Source organism: Loxodonta africana, chromosome 17, assembly GCF_030014295.1.
Source record: "Loxodonta africana isolate mLoxAfr1 chromosome 17, mLoxAfr1.hap2, whole genome shotgun sequence".
NCBI classification, from domain to species: domain Eukaryota; kingdom Metazoa; phylum Chordata; class Mammalia; order Proboscidea; family Elephantidae; genus Loxodonta; species Loxodonta africana.
The window spans coordinates 66,347,621-66,366,572 of NC_087358.1; the positions used below are offsets into that span (position 1 = coordinate 66,347,621).

Here is an 18,952-nt window from a genome sequence, read left to right on the forward strand (position 1 = left end):
AAAATTAGCATTTTGCACTTATGAAAATACCTCACGGGGGAAGACCTCAATTGGCAAAACAACGTATAATAAGCATGTTATTTGCATAAAAATATGGTAGTTCATACTGGACCTCTCAAGCTGTCTTGTTTTCCTCTCATTTTTTTCATTGCTTCAACTTCACTTCTATTTCATATGAGATTTCTTCAATATTATCTTTCCACCCCTTTAATTTTTGACATGTCCCATTTTTGACTTCAAAGAATTTTCCTTCCTTTGATTTTTTTCATGGTTTCCTCTTCTTGTTCAGGATTTAATATCTTCTCTTAATTCACTGAGAATATTAATTGCTTTAGCTTTTTGTTTTGAAATGATTATAGATTTACAGGAAGCTACACAGATCGAACAGGCAGGTCCCAAGTACCCTTCACTCCGCCTGCCAATGGTTAAATCTTACATAATTATAGCATAGTATTAAAGCCAGGAAGTTTATATTGGTATAATGTGAGTGTAAAGCCCTATGTTGCTTTATCATATGTGTAGATTTAAGTAGCCATCAATGTAATGAAGATACGGAACTGTTTCATCACCACAAAGACCTCCTGATGCTACCCTTCTAGAGTCATCCCCTTCTTCCTCCCACCTACAGAAGAATATTAATATTTAAAAGTTTGCTCTCAGCATAATCTGTTTGCTCCAGATTCTTTTTTTTTTTTTTTTTTCCTGCTTGTTTTTTTGCTTTCTCTTTCATTTTGGAACCTACCTACAGGTATTGGGTGATCTTGATCATTCATTCATATTTAAGCATGAAGCACTAAGAAGCTAATTGCAAGCTCAGCTTGTGAGTGCCGCTGGGGACTCACTGAGGCAAATCAGTTGGCAACTTCACTTCTTCATTGGTTGTTGTTATTAGTGTGCTGTCCAGTCGATTCGGATTCATAGCCACCCTATATGTCAGCGTAGAGCTGTCCCAAAGGGTTTCCTAGGCTGTAATCTTTATGGGAGCAGATTGCCATGTCTTTTCTCCCGTGGAGTGGTTGGTGGGTGTGAACCACTGACCTTTTGGTTAGCAGTCAAGTGCTTAACCATTGTGCCAGGAAGCTTCCTTATTAATGCCTAGGCTATTTTCTCCAGTCCATTCATACACTCCAGAAAAGAATTCTTAAATCTTCTTCCCAGAGATGGAGAGGATTGTAAGCCTGGCTGCCAGCTTCCTGGAACCAAAGAGTAGGGGCAGGGGGCTGATAGCCTACTATTCATTGTGTGGATTTTCACTTCATTCCTTTGTTTTCACCTTCTATCCCATCTCTTCCACTCCCCTTCACTAAGATTCTGCCTAGTTTCTCAAATTCAGTTTCTCTAGAGAATTAACTTACAGTCTCTGGGGGCTGAGACAGTAGATGCATAACTTTATGAGGATGAGGAGGGTGTCTAACAACTGCAGATAGAGACTTCCAACATTTCCGACTGCTCCCGGCTCTGCCACGTGGTACCTCACACCCTCCTGTTCTCAGCTTTTCTGTGGATCTGTAGGGGAATGACAGGTTCCCATTCAAGCTCTCCCTCCACAGATACCCACATCAGTTACAAATCCTCCATCAACCAAAACTATGTTGAACTCTCACTCAGTGTGATGCTGTCTCCTATCCAATCTGTTTTGTCCTCTTGGACGTTTGTATTTGTTACTCCCTTTGGAGTCACTTTAATGTGACAGGAGGGAGGTGGAAGGTGCTATCACACAGCATCATTTTTCAAAAACATTTCTGAAATATATGATGAAAACAAAATTTTTGTCTTCCAAAACCAAATCCTTTGCCATCAAGTCTATTCTGACTCATAACCCTATAACAACCCTATAGGACAGAGTAGAATTACCGCATAGGGTTTCCATGACTGTAATCTTTATGCAAGCCAATTAGGGTTTCTAAGGCTGTAATCATTAGAGAAGCAGGCTGCCACATCTCTCCCCTGCGGAACAGATGGTGGGTTTGAACCGCTGACTTTTTGGTTAGCAGCCAAGCGCTTAACCACAGTGCCACCAGGGCTCCTTAATTTTTGTCTTACTGAATTTTAAATACAGAAGTAACATGAGAGTATATTTCAAAAAGGGTATCACGAAATAGATTAAGGTTACTTCCACTGCTTCAGAAGAGAAGGAATATTTTTTTCCCATTTGTCTTTAAAATTATGTTGGGTGATATTGTTCTTCTCTCTTCCACATATATTCACCCGTTCGCTGCTATCGCAATATCGACATTGTGAAATTTGACAGGAAATGTGAGGGATGGCTGAGCTGAAAAAAGTTCCAAACAGACTCTGCCTTTTACCTCTAAAGTTAATCACCTCTAATCAAAGGGCTGGGGGCAGGGCTGGAGCTTTTTCTTTGGGTCCTAAGCAGAAGATTTGAACGATGACTTTGTCTCCTCTGGCTTCCTTGTCTTCTAGAATCCAGATGCCTCTGATTGGCAAAGGCCCAAGGGTGAGTCAAACAGAGCGTGATAAGTCCAGGCATCTATAATGGCCACACAAGGCTACCAGTAGGCCTCCAAAGCAACAGGCTCTCACCTCCAAATAAGTGAGGTGTTTCTTCTTTCGTAATTCCTTCCCCTCAGTCTTTATCTCAATAACTTTTTTATTGTTGTTCTTCAAAATTAATTTCAAGTGTCACTTCTTCCATAAAAAAAAAAAAAAAATACCCACTGCCGTCAAGGCCAACTCATAGTGACTCTTCAGGACAGAGCAGAACTGCCCCATAGAGTTTCCAAGTAGTGGCTGGTGGATTCATACCGCCAACCTTTTGGTTAGCAGCCCGAGCTCTTAGCCACTATGCCACCAGGGTTTCCAAGCTCAGCTTTTCTCAAAGGCTTAGGTGTTGGCTGGAGGTTCCCTACACTCCAGTAATGTATTGGATCACTTTTTCCCTGCAGAGGTGAGTGAGCGACTTTAAAAAGGTGTGACCCCTGCACTGAAAAGGGAACAGCCTCACTTCCATGATATTACTGCAGTTCAACCCACCAGCAGCTCTGCAGAAGAAAAGACCTGGCGATCTGTCCCATAAAGATTACAGTCTAGGAAACCCTGTGGGACAGTTCTACTCTGTCCTGCAGGGTCGCTATGAGTTGAAATTAACTTGACAGCAATGGGTTTGATTTTTTTGATATATAACATGATTACAATCATGAGGAAACATCAGAAAACCCCAGATTGAGGAATGTTCTGCAAAAGAACTAGTCTGTATGAGTCAGAATCAACAGCACTGGGTTTTGGTTTTGGACTCTTAAAAAATGTCAAGGTAATGAAAGACGGAAAAACCGAGCAACTCTCCCAGACTAAGGAAAATTAAAGAGAAATGACAAACACAATGTATGCTTCTAGTTTAGGCCATGAATAGTAAAATTTGAGTAAGTTCTTTAGATGTTTTATACTTGACCTTGGCCAAAAGGCTAAGAAGCGATAGGTTTACAGATTTTTTTTTTTAAAGATAATACTGTACTATCTTATCAATGTTTAATTTCCCGGTTTTCATCTTTGAATCTTTGAGCCGTGATTACATAACAGAATGTCCTTATTTTTAGGAAAATACCCCAGAAAATATTTGAAAGTAAAAGGCAACAACATCTGCAATTTATTCCCCAATATTTCAGAAGCACACACACAAAGAAATGTCAGTAAAATGTCAACATTTGGAGAACCTGAGCAAACAATGTATGGGAATTCTTTGTACTCTATAACTTTTCTGTAACTCTGAAACTATTTCAAAATAAAAAGCCTTTTAAAATCATTATTAAATGAAAAATCCTTTGACAAAATCCAACACTAATTCACGATAAAAACTCCCAGCAAACTAGGAATAGAAGAAAACTTCCTCAACTTGATAAAGAACATTTACAAAAGCCTACAGCTAACATCATACTTAATAATGAGAAAGAGATGCTTTCCCTCCTAAGATCGGGAACAAGACAAAGATGTACTTTCTCACCACTTCTACTCAACACTGGACTAGAAATCCTAGCTAAGGCAATTAGACAAGAAAATGAAATAAAATGTACAGAGACTGCAAAGGAAGAAATAAAACTGTTTGTGGATGATATGATCGTCTACGTAGAAAATACCAAAAAATTGACAATAAAACTCCTAAAACTAATAAACGAGGTAAAAGGATACAAAGTTAATATACAAAAGTCAACTGCTTTCCTGCAGAACGGCAATAATCCGAATTTGAGACTGAAAACAAGGCTTTTTACATAAGCACCAAGAAAAACTACGTTGGCTTAAAATTGCTGTCAGAGATAAGCAGGAGGAGAACAAGAGGGAGATGAAGGAAAGAAGTGAAGAAAGAGAAGCAGCCCCTTCCACTCTTTTCCCTGATCCCATGCACACCCGCAGGCTTTCTTACAATGAGATTCCACTCCATAAACACTCACCATCAATGTTGTCTTTGTCATGACGTTTCCAATCTGATGTAAAGAAAAAAAAAGTTGCCATGGAGGCAATTCCGACTCACAACGACCCCTACAGGACACAGGAGAACTACCCCACAGGGTTTCCGAGGAGCAGCTGGTGGAGTCGAACTGCCAACTTTTGGGTTAGCAGCTGAGTTCTTAACCACAGTGCCACCAGAGCTTCGCCAAACTGATGTCTTCGAAACGTTGTCTTTGTTAAGCAGTTTAGTTGCAGGAAACTAGGGACCTACACAAGTTGCTTCTAAACAAGGAGACGACGGCTGTCCTAGGAGCCCAGCTCCTCCTCCAGCTCTTCCATGGACACACAGTCTCAGCCGGCCTCACCGCCTTCTGCTTCTCTCAGTCTGCGTATTCCTCCACTGATGCATGAGTTCTGTCCTCTCACCCCCTGGTCCGTGTGTGACTTTCACGGCCACCGTCACCCCTTTCTACCTCATGATGTTTCTTGAACTCACACGCTCCCCACCTCCATCTGATAATTTAGATCTCAGAGAATAGGAATCTGCTCAGCTCAGCTTCTCTGTCCAAGGCCAGTTCAAGGATTGGACACCCTTGGGCCCTTTGTGTTTGGAGGGGATAGAGAAGTTCCACAATATGGCTGATAGAGTCACAGGGGCCGTGGGCGTGAACGGCGTTCTGAAGCTCAGCTTGTCAGATAAACTGTAAGTACTTATGGGCCTGAGCTGATTTGGAGCCAAGAACCAGTATCTGGTGTTTCCATCTCTTTTTTTTTTTTTTGGTAAACATGTCATCTTTCTCTCTCTCACACACCCCCCCCCCACCCCCCCCCCCCCACTCACACTACTCAATGGATTTATTCCTTCTATTTCAGCCTGGCCCTACTGTTAACATATTTGATGTCTTTTTCTTCTTCTTCCCAGAAAGTGGTGTTTCTGTCCTACCTCCCATAGAGAGTGTACTTGGAGTTATTTTTCCTGCCACTCTGTCGGTTTTGTAAATCACACTCACTGGGTTTGTATTTAACCTCCTTTGTCTCATAATTGCAAAATAAGATGATTGAATTATATCATTTGCAGGGTCCCTTCTAGCTCGAAATCTATAGCTCAGCAGTTCATGAGAAATCAGACCAAGGACACAAGCCAAGCTACCTGTCCCTGACAGAACTTTGAAAACATTTTGTGGCAAGCCTGTGTAAACAGTGTCCTCTTGTGGGCAGATATGATGCCTAGAACAGCGACAGCATCTTCAGGAAATTACAAGAACAACCAAAAAACCTTATATAATAATAATCAAAATTTAATCAAGGGCTTACCAGGTGTCTGGTGTTAATCTCCAAACTTCGCATATGTGGTCCCATTTAAGCCTTACAACATCCCTAAGTGATAGGTGGTGCTGTCACTACACTACCATGTTAGAACTCAGGAACCAGAGGGTTAAATAACTTGTCCAAAGTCATCCAGCTAACAGGTCTCGGAGCAGGATTCAACTCAAGCAATTTGGTTCTGAGCCGTATTCATTCAAAACCTGACACTATATTACCTCATCAGAGGAAAGAAAAATTTTCAACATTTTTTTTCAGAACAGAAAATAACTTTAGAGATCATCTAACCAGGATTTGCCCATGTGGCTGACTATCAAGAGGCAGTTCTGTGTGATGATAGTAAAGTTATAAGTGTGTGTGTGTTGGGCGGGGGGCAGGCGTGTTCCATGATCATACATGCCTGGGAAGGTAAAGAAAATTTCCTGCGGGACTTCTCTGTGCCTTCATTATGCTAATGTGAATTGAGAAAGGCAGTGACAGAGTGTGCCCCGTATATCTCGAACTCGTTAGACCAGAGCTTCTTATTAGACCATAGTTCCTAACACTATTAACACTTTGGGCCGAATAATTCCTTGTTGCGGGGGACTGTTCCGTTTATTGTATTATGTTTAGTGGTATCCTTGGCCTCCATCCACTAAACAGACAGTTATGACAATCAAACATGTTGACAAATGTCCCTTGGGAAAAAACCAAAAACCAGACTTGTTGCTGGCGAGTCGATTCCAACTCATAGCAATTTCTCCTAGTTAAGAACCACTGCTGTAGACCATAGAATTTTTTCCTTCGTGGTGTAACTCAAAAGATTAATACTCCAGGGAAAGCACTTTTGGGAACCCTAATTTAGTTCATTTGTTCTCATCTTAACCAGTAACCAGTTGCCTTTGAGTCGATTTCAACTCACGGCGGCCCCATGTGTGTCAGAGTAGAACTGCGCTCCACAAGGTTTTCAACGGCTGATTGTTCAGAAGCAGATTGCCAGGCCTTTCTTCTGAGGCACCTCTGAGTGAACTCAAACTTCCAATCTTTCAGTTAGCAGGCAAGTGCTTTAACCATTTGCACCTCCCAGGAACTCCACTTACCATCTTACTAGTGAGGAAATGAAGGCCCAAAAAGGTGAAGGGACTTGCTTTTTTCCATCTCACAACTGGAGTGATGCATGTAAGAGCCATGTTGCCCAGACAAGCCCTAGTCCTTTGGACTTCAGCCCTCTTTTAGCTTCTCCGGGGCGGCACTAACAATGTAGGCTGGGAGTAGGATCTGGAGACCGCCCTCCCTCGGCTCTGTTGCTGGTGCTGCCTCACAGACATTCAAATGCTGCATTCTGTTTGTGTTGCTCCTGTGGAAGCAGCTCACAGACCTGGGACATTCAGACCTTCGCCAAAGGCAAGGCCAGCTCCTGGCTGGCCCTGTGGTGAAGGTCCTACTGTAGCGAATTTCTGCTTTTCAACCAAAAGCCAGGGAGAGGGTAAGTTCAGAGACTCATTTCCTCAATTAACTTTCCAACAGTCCCTCTTCCTTATCAGTTCTTCAACAGTGATGGTGTATGGGGTCAAAGTAGGGGTCCTACATCTCTTTGTCCTGAAGAACTTCCAGAATGAGAGTAGATTCCCATTTACAAGGCTGATTTCAATGTGCAATTAGAATTAGATAGACAGATAGATAGCTGCCATCTAGTCAGCTCTGACTCATAGCAGCCTTATGTACAACAGAATAAAATGTTGTCTGCTCCCACGACATCCTCAAAAATGCCGGCGTGCTCAAGTCCATCGTTGCGGCTATTGTATCAATCCATCTCACCAAGGGTCTCCCACATCCTTGCTGGCCCTTTACTTTACCAAACATGATGTCCTCCTCCAGTCACGGATTCCTCCAAAGCCAGTCAGACAATGTTCTGCTGTGATCCATAAGGTTTTCATTGGCTAATTTTCCCAAGTAGATTGCCAGCCTTTATTCATAGTCTATCTTAGTCTGGAAGCGCCAATGAAACTTCTCCACCATGAGTGACCTTGCTGGTATTTTAAATACCAGTGGCATAGCTTCCAGCATCACAGAAATATGCAAGCCACCACAATATGACAAACTGACAGACGGGAGGCAGCAATTAGGATTAAGGGATCTAAACGATAGAAAGGCAGATGCAGCGTCAGCCATAGAGTAAGATGTGATTTCTGAAAGTGTTCAAGCAGAGGCTAAATTCTGAGATGGGGAGCAGAAGTTGGGCTAGGTGCAAATTTAGGCCCCACCCTGCCTCTCGATGTGCTTGGTGCAGTCCATTCTAGAAGCAAGGATTCACCTATGCCTCTCTCAGTCTGCTCCAACTTGGGGTTTCTACCCACATCCTAACCCTGGGAAAGTGAGGGGGTCCTCCATGGCCAGTCGCTCCTGATTTGGGGCAATGAGTACTTGGCAGTCAGCAAAGCATTCTCACCCCCATAGCACACGTAATGCTGATGCTATCAGCTAACGCTCATGCCGCGCTTATCACAAAGCCAGAGCTGCTCTAAATGCTTCATATTACAATGCGTGTAATCTTTACAGCCTCCTCCTATGGCAGGTGCTGCTATTATCCCCATTTCACAGATGAGGAGACTGAGACACACGAGGTGGAATAACTTGCTCAAAGTTACAGGACTAGTAAGTGCATGAGCCAGGATTCAAATCCAAGCGGGCTGGATCCTGTGGCTCCTACCCGCTGTGCTACCCAGCCCCCCAACAGGCTTGAAGACACAGCCATGGGAGACCCTCCCATCAAGGTAAAGACACCTCAGACTTACCAGGAAACCACTCTGGGTACACGTGGTACTTGAAAAGCTACTCTTCCTTTTAAAAAGGTGGCTTTATGTCCTTATGGAAAATGGTCCGTTTAAGTCGCAGTCTGCTCAATCACCTTCCCAAGGGCTGACTTTGTAGGCAACGACAGCTACTGATGAGCTTTTCTCCTCCCCGATGCTAAAGGTGAGCTTGAAATGCTATCTTTTGATTCATCTGTGCCCTGTTCTCTGCTTGAGGCTCGTGATGCATAGAACTAGAAGCAATGCTGCCACCTACTGTAGAGAGGGATAATTTTTTTTCCCCTTTCCATGGGCAGTGCAAACAAACAGCTAATGAATTCGGCTGCTAACCGAAAGGTTAGAGCTGCGTCCCCCCAGAGGCACCTTAGAAGAAAGGTTGGAGATCTAATTCTGAAAAATCAGCTCCTGAAAACCATATGGAGCACCGTTCTACTCTGACAGATACGGGGTCTCCCCCAAGTCACAGTCAACTTGATGGCCACTGCTGTTTCTGGTTTTAAGCATTGTAACCATCATAGAAATGGGGAGGGGGGTGGGGAGGAGACAGTATTAATCTCAACCAATCTTCCACATGTGCTGAGTTGGCACCTAGTTGTCATCATAAATCAAACAAAAACCCATTGCCGTTGAACTGATTCCGACTCATAGTGACCCTATAAGACAGAGTAGAGCTGCCCCATAGAGTTTCCTAGGAGTGCCTGGTGGATTCGAACTGCCGACCTTTTGGTTAACCACTATGCCACTGGGGCTTCCAGTTGTCACCATGGCAAGGGCATAATTTTTTCTGCATTTCTTCACCTCACATTAGAGTGTAAGTATATTTCAAGGTCTTCTTCATCACAGTGTTAGTCCCTGTACAATAGCCCATTCACTTCTTCCAACCTCCACTGCTACCACTACAGTATCAGACGCCATTATCATTCACCTGGACTCCAGGAACCACCTCCAAATGATCACCCCACCGCTATTTCTTCCCCCAAACACTCCATTCTAGAGCAACCACTTTCAAATGTAGAGAAGATCACACTGCTCCCCTTCTTATGACCCTCTAACAGGTTTCCACCACACATAGTATTAAATTCAAACTCGTTACTGTGGCCTCAGGAGCCTTACACATCGAGCCCCCGTCTGCTCTCTGATGTTATTGTTGTTGGGTGCCACTGAGTCAACTCCAACTCATGGTGATCCCATGTGTTACACAGTAGAACTGCCTCATAGGGTTTTCTTGGGTGTAATCTTTATGTGGGCAGATCGCCAGGTCTTTCTTCTGCAGAGTCGCTGGGTGGATTTGAACCACCAACCTTTAGGTTAGCAGACGAGTTCTTAACCATTTGCCCCACCAGTGCTCCTTGTATCGTTACATAATGTCCATTCCTGACCTTGCTCCAGCTGTGGCCTTCTTTCTGCTTTCTGGACATAGCAGCCACCTTTGCACCTGAGCTCTTTTGCATTTGCTGTTTCTGCCATGGATGCTCTGGCCCCAGAACTTTGCATGTCTGCAAAGTTGTTACTTAAGCCTCAGTCCAAATGTCATCACCGCAGAGAGACTTTCACTGACCATTTTGATCTATGCTTAAACCTCAGTCTCTACCACATCACTTCCCAAAACAGCTACAGCATCTTACCGTCCCCTCTGCAATGTATGAGGGTTCCTGTTGCTCCACAGCCTCAGCACCATTTGATATCGTCAGCTTTTCAATTCTAGACACTTTAATGTATGTGTAATGATATTTCATTGTGGTACACATGGTGCTTTATTTTTCTTAACTGTATTTTGTTGTCATTGTTAAGAATATACACAGCAAAACATACACCAATTCAATCATTTCTACATGTACAATTCAGTGACATTGATTATATTCTTTGAGCTGTGCAACCATTCTCACCCTCCTTTTCTGAGTTGTTCCTCCCTCATTAACATAAACACACTGCCCTGTAAGGTTCCTATCTTTTGAGTTACTGTTGTCACTTTGAACCCATATAGGTAGTTCTTAAAAGAGCATAATGCTCAAGGCAGACTTTTTTTTACTAGTTAAGCTAAACTATTGTTTCATTTTAAGATGACTTCAGGGAATATTTTTGGTTTAAGTTTTAAAGATGATTCTCCAACCTGACCCAACCAAGTGCCATCGAGTCAATTCTGACTCATAGCATCTCTATAGGACAGAGTAGAACTGCCCCATAGGATTTCCAAGGCTGTAATCTTTACAGGAGCAGACTGTCACATTTTTCTCCTGCAGAGTGGCTAGTGGATTTGAACCATCGACCTTTTGGTTAGCAGCTGGGTGCTTTAACTGCTGCACCAAAAGATTATCTCAGGGCAATAATTTCAGGGGTTCGTCCAGCCCTCTTGGCTCCAGAAATTCTGAAGTCCATGAGAATTTGAAATTCTATTCTGCATTTTTCCCCTTTTGATCAGGATTCTTCTATGAACTCTTTGATCAAAATGTTCAATCATGGTAGCCGGGGACCATTCAGTTCTTCTGGTTTCATGGCAAAGGAGGCAGTTGCTTATGAAGGCAATTAGCCACACAGTCCATATCCTATGGAATATTCCTGATCCCATTCCTGACTCTCCATGTTCCTCTGTTGCTCCAGGTGAATAGAGACCAGTTGTCACGCCTTGGACAAGCTTTTAAAACCCCAGGCATTGCACAACAAACTAGGAGTTAGAACAGAAGAACTAAACATGTTAGGCCAGTTATCTGGCATGTCCCATGAAACCAAGACCCTAAACCACAAAATTCCATGAAGTTTTTGGTTGTTCTTAAGCAGCCTCAAGCAACTACTCTTTTTTTTTTGGTCATTGTTGTAAATCTAACATATAACTTTTGCCAGTTCAACTTTTTACAGGTGTACAACTGGACAGCAATTACAGTAATCAGCTGTGTAACCCTACCCTTAATGCAATTTTTCCATCAGCATATGGTATTTTAACACTCAGAATGTAAAAAGAAAACAGAAGTCATGCTAAGCTGATGGGGATTGCCATGATGTGTTATTATGCTGAGCTAAAGTGCCAGATTTCCAACAACACTTTGGTCTGGATTGGGAGAGAGAATCAAGGCCCTGCGGTGCCTCCACTGGCTGCTGGCCCAACAGATGGCTCCTCCAGGATCTGGGAGCAGGTTCAGGAAGGGCTATTCTGACTGGGCCAAGAAGAATTCAACCTAAAGTGCAGCAGACAGACAGCTGTAGCAATTCTTCCAGGAACTCTCCCACTTCCAGAAGAAGGCGCACAGACCAGGGTATCTTTCCCATGTCTCTAAAAGGATTAGGATGCTTTCAGAAATTCTGTTTGATTACTAAAAACTGTAATTAAACAATAAAACCCATAAAAATCAAAAACCCATTGCCATCGAGTTGATTCTGACTCATAGTGACCCTGTGGACAGAGTAGAACTGCCCCATAGGGTTTCCAAGGATCACCCGGTGGATTTGAACTGCGGACCTTTTGATCAGCAGCTGTAGCTCTTAACCACTACGCCACCAGGGTTTCCAGCCACATAGTAGTATTTCTATAATTGGAGTCCCTGGGTGGTACAAATGGCTAATGTGCTCAGCTGCTAATATTAAGGTTGGAGGTTTAAGTCTACCCCCAAGGCGCCTCGGAAGAAAGGTCTGGCTATCTACTTCTGAAAAATCAGCCTTTGAAAACCCTACGGAGCACAGGTCTACTCTGACACACATGGGGTCATCATGAGGCAGAATCTACTCGAAGGCAACTGGTTTGTTTCTATAATGAGCCAATACTATAAAGGTAAAAGTGTCTAATGACTGAGTTTAAATTTTTGGAACAGGAGTGTTGGACAGTAAAGTAATTTGGGGAAAATACTTTCCCCTACACCTCAGGTTTCCATAACAGGCAGAGAATCATTACTCCCTGATACAAAAGGGAAGAAATGCTTCAGGCCTCTTTATGCACATTTGGGCTGCTTGGAAGTTTTCCAGTACTATCACCGCTGCTACCTGGAAGAGGAGCGACTGTCGTTGTGGCAGGTTCGGGAGAAGGAACTTGGCGTGTGTGGCTGAGCCCCTCCTGGGCTTTCCCTCTGAGGTCTGCCGGCCTGCTTCCTTTCTCCACCTGCTGTCAGCCACAGGGCAGGCTCTGCATGAGGCGGAGACCACCAGGTGCCCACCTCTCCCTGGGACTCAGAGCAAAATTCATGCAAGGTTGAGGCTTTAGTGACACAGCTCAGCCATCCAATCCAATTTCTATCAATCATCTCTGTCTGTCTCTCAATTATTGCCACACTCAGTGAGGAAGGGAGTACTCCAACTAATTTAACCAGATGCCATCAAGTCAACTCGACTCACGGTGACCCCACGTGTATCAGAGTAGAAATGAGCTCCACAGAGTTTTCAATGGGTGATTTTTCAGAAGTAGATCACCAGGCCTTTCTTCCAAGGCACCTCTGGGTGGACTCAAACCTCCAACCTTTCACTTAGCAGCTAAGGACACTAACTATTATGGATTGAATTATGCCCCCCAGAAAATATGCGTATCAACTTGGTTAGGCCATGATTTCCAGTATTGTGTGGCTATCCTCCATTTTGTGATTTTAATTTTATGTTGAGAGGATTAGGGTAGGATTGTTAACACCACCCTTACTCAGGTCACCTCCTTGATCCAATGTAAAGGGAGTTATCTTGGGGTGTGGCCTGTACCACCTTTTATCTCTTAAGAGATAAAAGGAAAGAGAAACAAGCACAGAGTTGAGGCCCTCATACCACCAAGAAAGCAGCACCAAGAGCAGAGCATGTCCTTTGGACCGGGGGTCCCTGTGCCTGAGAAGCTCCTTGACCAGGGAAGATTGAGGATAAGGACCTTCCTCCAGAGCCAACAGAGAGAGAAAGCCTTCCCCTGGAGCCAACGCCCTGAATTTGGACTTTTAGCCTACTTTCTGCTGGTGTAGTGGTTAATTACTACGACTGCTAACCAAAAGGTAGGCAGTTCAAATCCACCAGGTGCTCCTTGGAAACTCTGTGGGGCAGTTCTACTCTGTCCTGTGAGGTCGCTATGAGTTGGGATCGACTCGACGGCAACGGGTTTGGTTTTTGTTTTGTTTTGTTTTTTACTGTGAGGAAATAAATTTCTCTCTGTTAAAGCCATCCACTTGTGGTATTTCTGTTATGGCAGCACTAGATAACCAAGACACTAACCATATCCACCACCCCAGGGTAAAACTAATTTGCATTCCTAAAAACCCAGTACTACTGGTTTGGGCCCCCAGCACCACTTATGAGAGATAATCCTTGTTTCTAAAGAACCAGTTTTTAGTTTAAGACACAGAAATCCCTAGTAGAAACAATTGCTGGAGTTATGTAACTCAACGGATATACCCTATGGCATCATTCCATTCCCGTTAGCTAGTTCCCAACACACCCAGCAGTTCTCCCACAGACATGCTGCTGTCCTAGTGCACTTGCCCGGCAGAATGACGTGGCTTCCATATATGATGAAAATGTGATGTGTGGACAGGGGTCTTAGTCACTTATTTTAATATTAAAATATCTAAAATGTTCTTCATTCAAGGAGCTGGATGCTTTGTTCCCCATAAGCTAAAAACTTTTAAAAAATCAACTGTGGAACATGTAAACACAGGAACAAGGGATGTGGTAGAACAAGGACAATTAAAGTATAAATCAATTTTTCCCTTTTTCTGCTGGGAAAACTGAGTCACAGAGAGGCTAAGTAAGCTGCTCAATATGATACAGCTGGAAAGTAGAAACAGTAATCAAATTAAACATTGTGGGGCCGCTGTGAAAGGAAAACATTTATTAAATAAATAGGTAAATAAATGGATAGATAGATAAATATATAATACATAAAATGTGAATATGAAAATGGCATGTAAAATCTAAAATTTGATAAAAATGTATTACTATTATCATTATCTTCTGGTGGGGGTGGGGACACTTAGCAATATACAAACAAGAAAACATTGTTTATGATGAAGACAGTGGTATCTATTCTCAAATTACTGGATCCACTGGCTTCCTTCTGTTTTTTTCTAGGGTGGCACCCTGGATGGATGACCAATCATCCTTGCAAGAGTTTAAACTGTTTTAGAGAAAAAAGGAAGGACAGAAAGGGAAGGAGCGAGGGAGGGTAGAAAGGAGGGAGAAATAAAGCTACCTTGCACTTCAGAAAAGAGTCAACTCTTTTCCAAACACTTGATGTGAAGAACAAACTTACTCTTCTCATCACCTGGCTAAAAAGTGATTCAGAAAACTTCTACCATTAGCATCATCAAGTCACTACCAAGATTTGCCCAGTGTACTTGGGATTCAATCACTGACCCCTGGCTGGAGCCTTCCCACCAGCCAGTCCTGACTCCCATTCTCCCACCAGGTTCCTGCTCAGCAAAGGAGCCTGCGCTTCCCTTCTCAGAAGACGGGTGACTGGGGACTGTGATGTCAGTTTTCTGTACCAATCCCCAGTTATTCAGTCAAACACTAAGCTAGGTGTTGCTGTGAAGGCATTTTGTGGATACAGTTAACATCTACAATCAGTTGACTTTAAGTAAAGGAGATTACTCTCGATTAATCTGGATGGGCCTGATCTAATCAGTTGAAGGCCATAAGGTTAGAACTGAGGTTTCCCTGAGGAGGAAGAAATCCAACTATGGACTGCAGTTTCAGCTGCTGCTTAAGGGTTTCTGGCCTGCCCTTCCTAACAGCCTACCCTACAGGTTTTGGACTTGTTTGGCCAGCCCTGCAATTTTGTAAGCCAATTCCTTACTACATATGTATAAACCAATTGCCAGCAGGTTGATTCCTCATCATGGCAACCCCATGTGTGTCAGAGCAGAACTATGTTCCACAGAGTTTTCAGTGGCTGATTTTTCAAAAGCGGATAGGCAGGCCTTTCTTCTGAGGTGCCTCTGCGTAGACTTGAACTCCAAATTTTCAACCTTTCAGTTAGCAGCTGGGTGTGTTAATTGTTTTCACCACCCAGCAGGGATTTATATATATATATAATTTTTTAATACAATTTTCCCCCTAGTGGAACCCTGTCTGCTACAGCGATCGTGAGCAGCTGAGCAGCTTTCCTACCCAGCTGATGTCATGCTTCCCTCTTGGGTCCTCGTTCATCTTGTGGTTAGTGATGTCAAAGAGTCAGACAGGGAAGGCCCTTCCACAGAAGTCAGCCAAGCAGGTGAGGTGTAAATTAACATTTTAACAAACTTTGGCTTTAATGGAAAATCCAAACCCAAATTTCTGTCTAAGGAGCTGTTATGGATTGAATTGTACCCCCCAAAAATGTGTTGTAAATCCTAACCCCTATAACTATAGAAAGGAGCCCTGGTGGCACAGTGGTTAAGCACTTGGGTGCTAACCAAAAGGTTGGTGGTTGGAACCCACCCAGTGGCTCCATGGGAGAAAGGACCTGGCCATCTGCTCCCATAAAGATTAAAAAAAAAAAAAGATTACAGCCTAGAAAACCCTGTGAGGGAGTTCTACTCTGTCACATGGGTCTGCTATGAGTTGGAAGGGACTAGAGGCCACCTAACAACACCAACAACATACTTGTGGATGTAATCCCATTTGGGAACAGAGTTTTCTTTGTTATGTTAATGAGGCCGTATCAGCGCAGGGTGTGTCATAAACCAATCCCTTGTGAGATATAAAAGGAGCAGATCAGGCACAGAAGCAAGCAGGAATGGGGAAGGACAGATGTCACATGGAGATCTCCAAGAAGAACATACAGAAGCTGAGACAAGCACCTTCCCCCCCAGAGCAGACAAAGCCTTCCTGAGAGCTGGTGTCCTGAATTCAGACTTTCAGTCTCCTAAACTGTGCAAAAATAAATTTGTTTCTTAAAGTCACCTATATGTGGTATTTCTGTTATAGCAGCACTAAGAAACCAAGACAGGCGTTGTCATAAATCTTAAGAAAAAGGCTAAAAATTAGGTGAAGAATAGGCGATACACAAAATAACACTCAACAAATACATGGTAAAGTGTTCATCACTTGTAACTAAAGAAATGTAAATTAAAAGAATGAAATATCACTTTCCACAGATCAGCAAAGCTTTAAAAGAGTACTAGTTTGTAGGGACCATGGTCTCAGGGAACATCTAGCTCAACTGGCATAACATAGTTTATAAAGAAAATGCTCTACATTCTACTTTGGTAAGTATTGTCTGGGGTCTTCCAAGCCTGTGAGCAGCCATCTAGGATACTCCACTGGTCTCACCTCTTCGGCAGCAAGGAAGAATGAAGAAAGACACAAGGGAAAGATTAGTCCAAAGGACTAATGGACCACATCTACTACAGCCCCCACCAGAATGAGTTTAATACAACGAGATGGTGCCTGGCTAATACCACTGACTGCTCTAACAGGGATCACGATAGAGGGTCCAGGACAGAGCTGGAGAAAAATGAAGAACAAAATTCTAACTCACACACACACAAAAAGACCAGACTTATTAGCCTCACAGAGACTGAAGAAAGCCTGAGAATATGGCCCCCAGACACCCTTTTAGCTCAGTAATGAAGCCACTCCTGAAGTTCACCCTTCATCCAAAGATTAGACAAGCCCATAAAACAAAACAAGACTAAAGGGACACACCAGCCCAGGGGCAAGTACTAGACTGCAGAAGGGGACAGGGAAGCTGGTCACAGAGAACCCAAGGTCGAGAAGGGAGAGTGTTGACATTGCAGGGTTGTTAAACCAATGTCATAAAACAATATGCGCACTGTTTCAATGAGAAGTTACTTTGTTCTATAAACCACCTAAAATACCATTAAAAAAAATTGTAAATATATGTGGTTTCGTGTGTCAACTATACCTCAATAAAGCTGTAAAAAGTAAAAAAAAAAAAAGAGTGGTGTTTGGTCAACTAAAGGAAAATGAGAATACTCAAATACTACCAGGGGCATCTGCATTGATTCACCATTTCTGGGGGGCAACTTGGCAACATTTATAAAAACGTTAACTGTACTCACACTTTGACCTAGTAGTTCCACTTCCTAGAATTTATCTTATGGTAAATTTTCAAACCATTGCCCAAGCAGCAGCTAAAAGGAAGGAAGGGAAGAGGGAGGAAAGGAGAAAGGGAGAAGGAGGGGAAAGAAAGAAGGAAAGGAGGAAGGCAGGGAGGAAGGGAGAGAGGAAAAGGAAGAAATGAAGGGAAGAAGGGAGGAAGAGAGGGAGGGAGGAAAAGCCACCACCCCAAGCAAACAAAGGCACATATATACACACAAATATGTACATGCCTGTGTGTGTGTGGATGACTAATCCCAGGGCATTTATAACAGCAAAAAAGTTAGATAAGAATTAGTCAAGTAAATTATAGGAGAACCACAGACTTAAATACTATGAGGTCATTAAAATAACGATATAGATCAACGTGAATTGGCATGTCTTAGTTATCTAGTGCTGATTTCACAGAAAAACTACAAGTGGGCGGCTTTAACAGAAATTAAAAAAAAATTTTTTTAATAGTTTAGAAGGCTAGAAGTCTGAATTCAGGGTGCCAGCTCTAGGGGAAGGCTTTCTCTTTCTGTCAGCTCTGATGAAGGTCCTTGTCTTTTCAGCTTGTTTCTTGGTTCCTTGGAGATCTCCATGTGTCTTGGCACCTATCTTTTCCCATTTCTCTTCTCTCACTTGCTAGTGTTATCAATTTTACATCTCAAAAGAGATTAAGACACACCCTACACTAATCCTGTCTTGTTAACGAAGAAAATCCATTCCCAAATGGAATTCTAGCCACAGGCAGAGGTTAGGATTTACAATATGTATTTTTTGGGGGACACAATTCAACCCATAACAGCATGGAAAAATATCCAAAAATATTACTGAATGTGAGAAGTGGTTTACAATAAAGGATTTGTTTACACACGGTCTTAGTCATCTGGTGTGGCTATAACAGAAATACCACAAGGGGATGGCTTTAACAAAGAGAAATTTATTCTCTCACAGTCTAGTAGGCTAGAAGTCCAAATTTAGGGTGCCAGTTCCAGGGGAAGGCTTTTTCTCTGTGCAGCTCTGGGGAAAGGTCCTTGTCATCAATCTTCCCTTGGTCTAGCAGCTTCTCTGTGCAGGAACCCCAGGTCCAAAGGATGCACTCTGCTCTTGGTGCTGCTTTCTTGGTGGTGTGAGGTCCCCATGTCTCTCTGCTCGCTTCTCTCTTTCACATCACAAAAGAGATTGGTTCAAGACACAATCCAATCTTGTAGATAAAGTCCTGCCTCATTAACATCACTCCCCATAATCCTAACTCATCCAACATCATAGACATAGGATTTACAACACATAGGAAAATCACATCAGATGACAAAATGGTAGACAATCACACAATACGGAGAAGCATGGCCTAGCCAAATTGATACACATATTTTTGGGGGACATAATTCAATCCATGACACACACCATGACCAAGTAGGATTTATTCCCAGGATGCAAGGGCGGCTAAACATAAGAAAATG

The 18,952-nt window shown here is 42.9% G+C and overlaps 1 protein-coding gene across 9 annotated transcripts in view; it reads right to left on the bottom strand.

Moving 5' to 3' along the window:
* The window catches only part of RUBCNL (rubicon like autophagy enhancer), a 163,188-nt gene that overhangs the window by 57,345 nt on the left and 86,891 nt on the right, over positions 1-18,952 (bottom strand). For 2 of the 9 annotated variants that reach the window (XR_010318202.1, XM_064270115.1), the window contains exon 12: positions 1,356-1,506. The exons of 3 other annotated variants lie outside the window; for them this stretch is intronic. Coding sequence is in view for 4 of the 6 variants with exons in the window: in XM_064270115.1 (XP_064126185.1) it covers positions 1,356-1,506 (151 nt within the window). In the remaining 2 variants the exon portion in view is untranslated. Of the gene's footprint in view, positions 1-1,355; positions 1,507-5,254; positions 18,655-18,952 lie in introns of those variants that run through there. 4 more of the 9 variants (XM_064270120.1, XM_064270117.1, XM_064270118.1 and 1 more) reach the window with 4 other exon arrangements.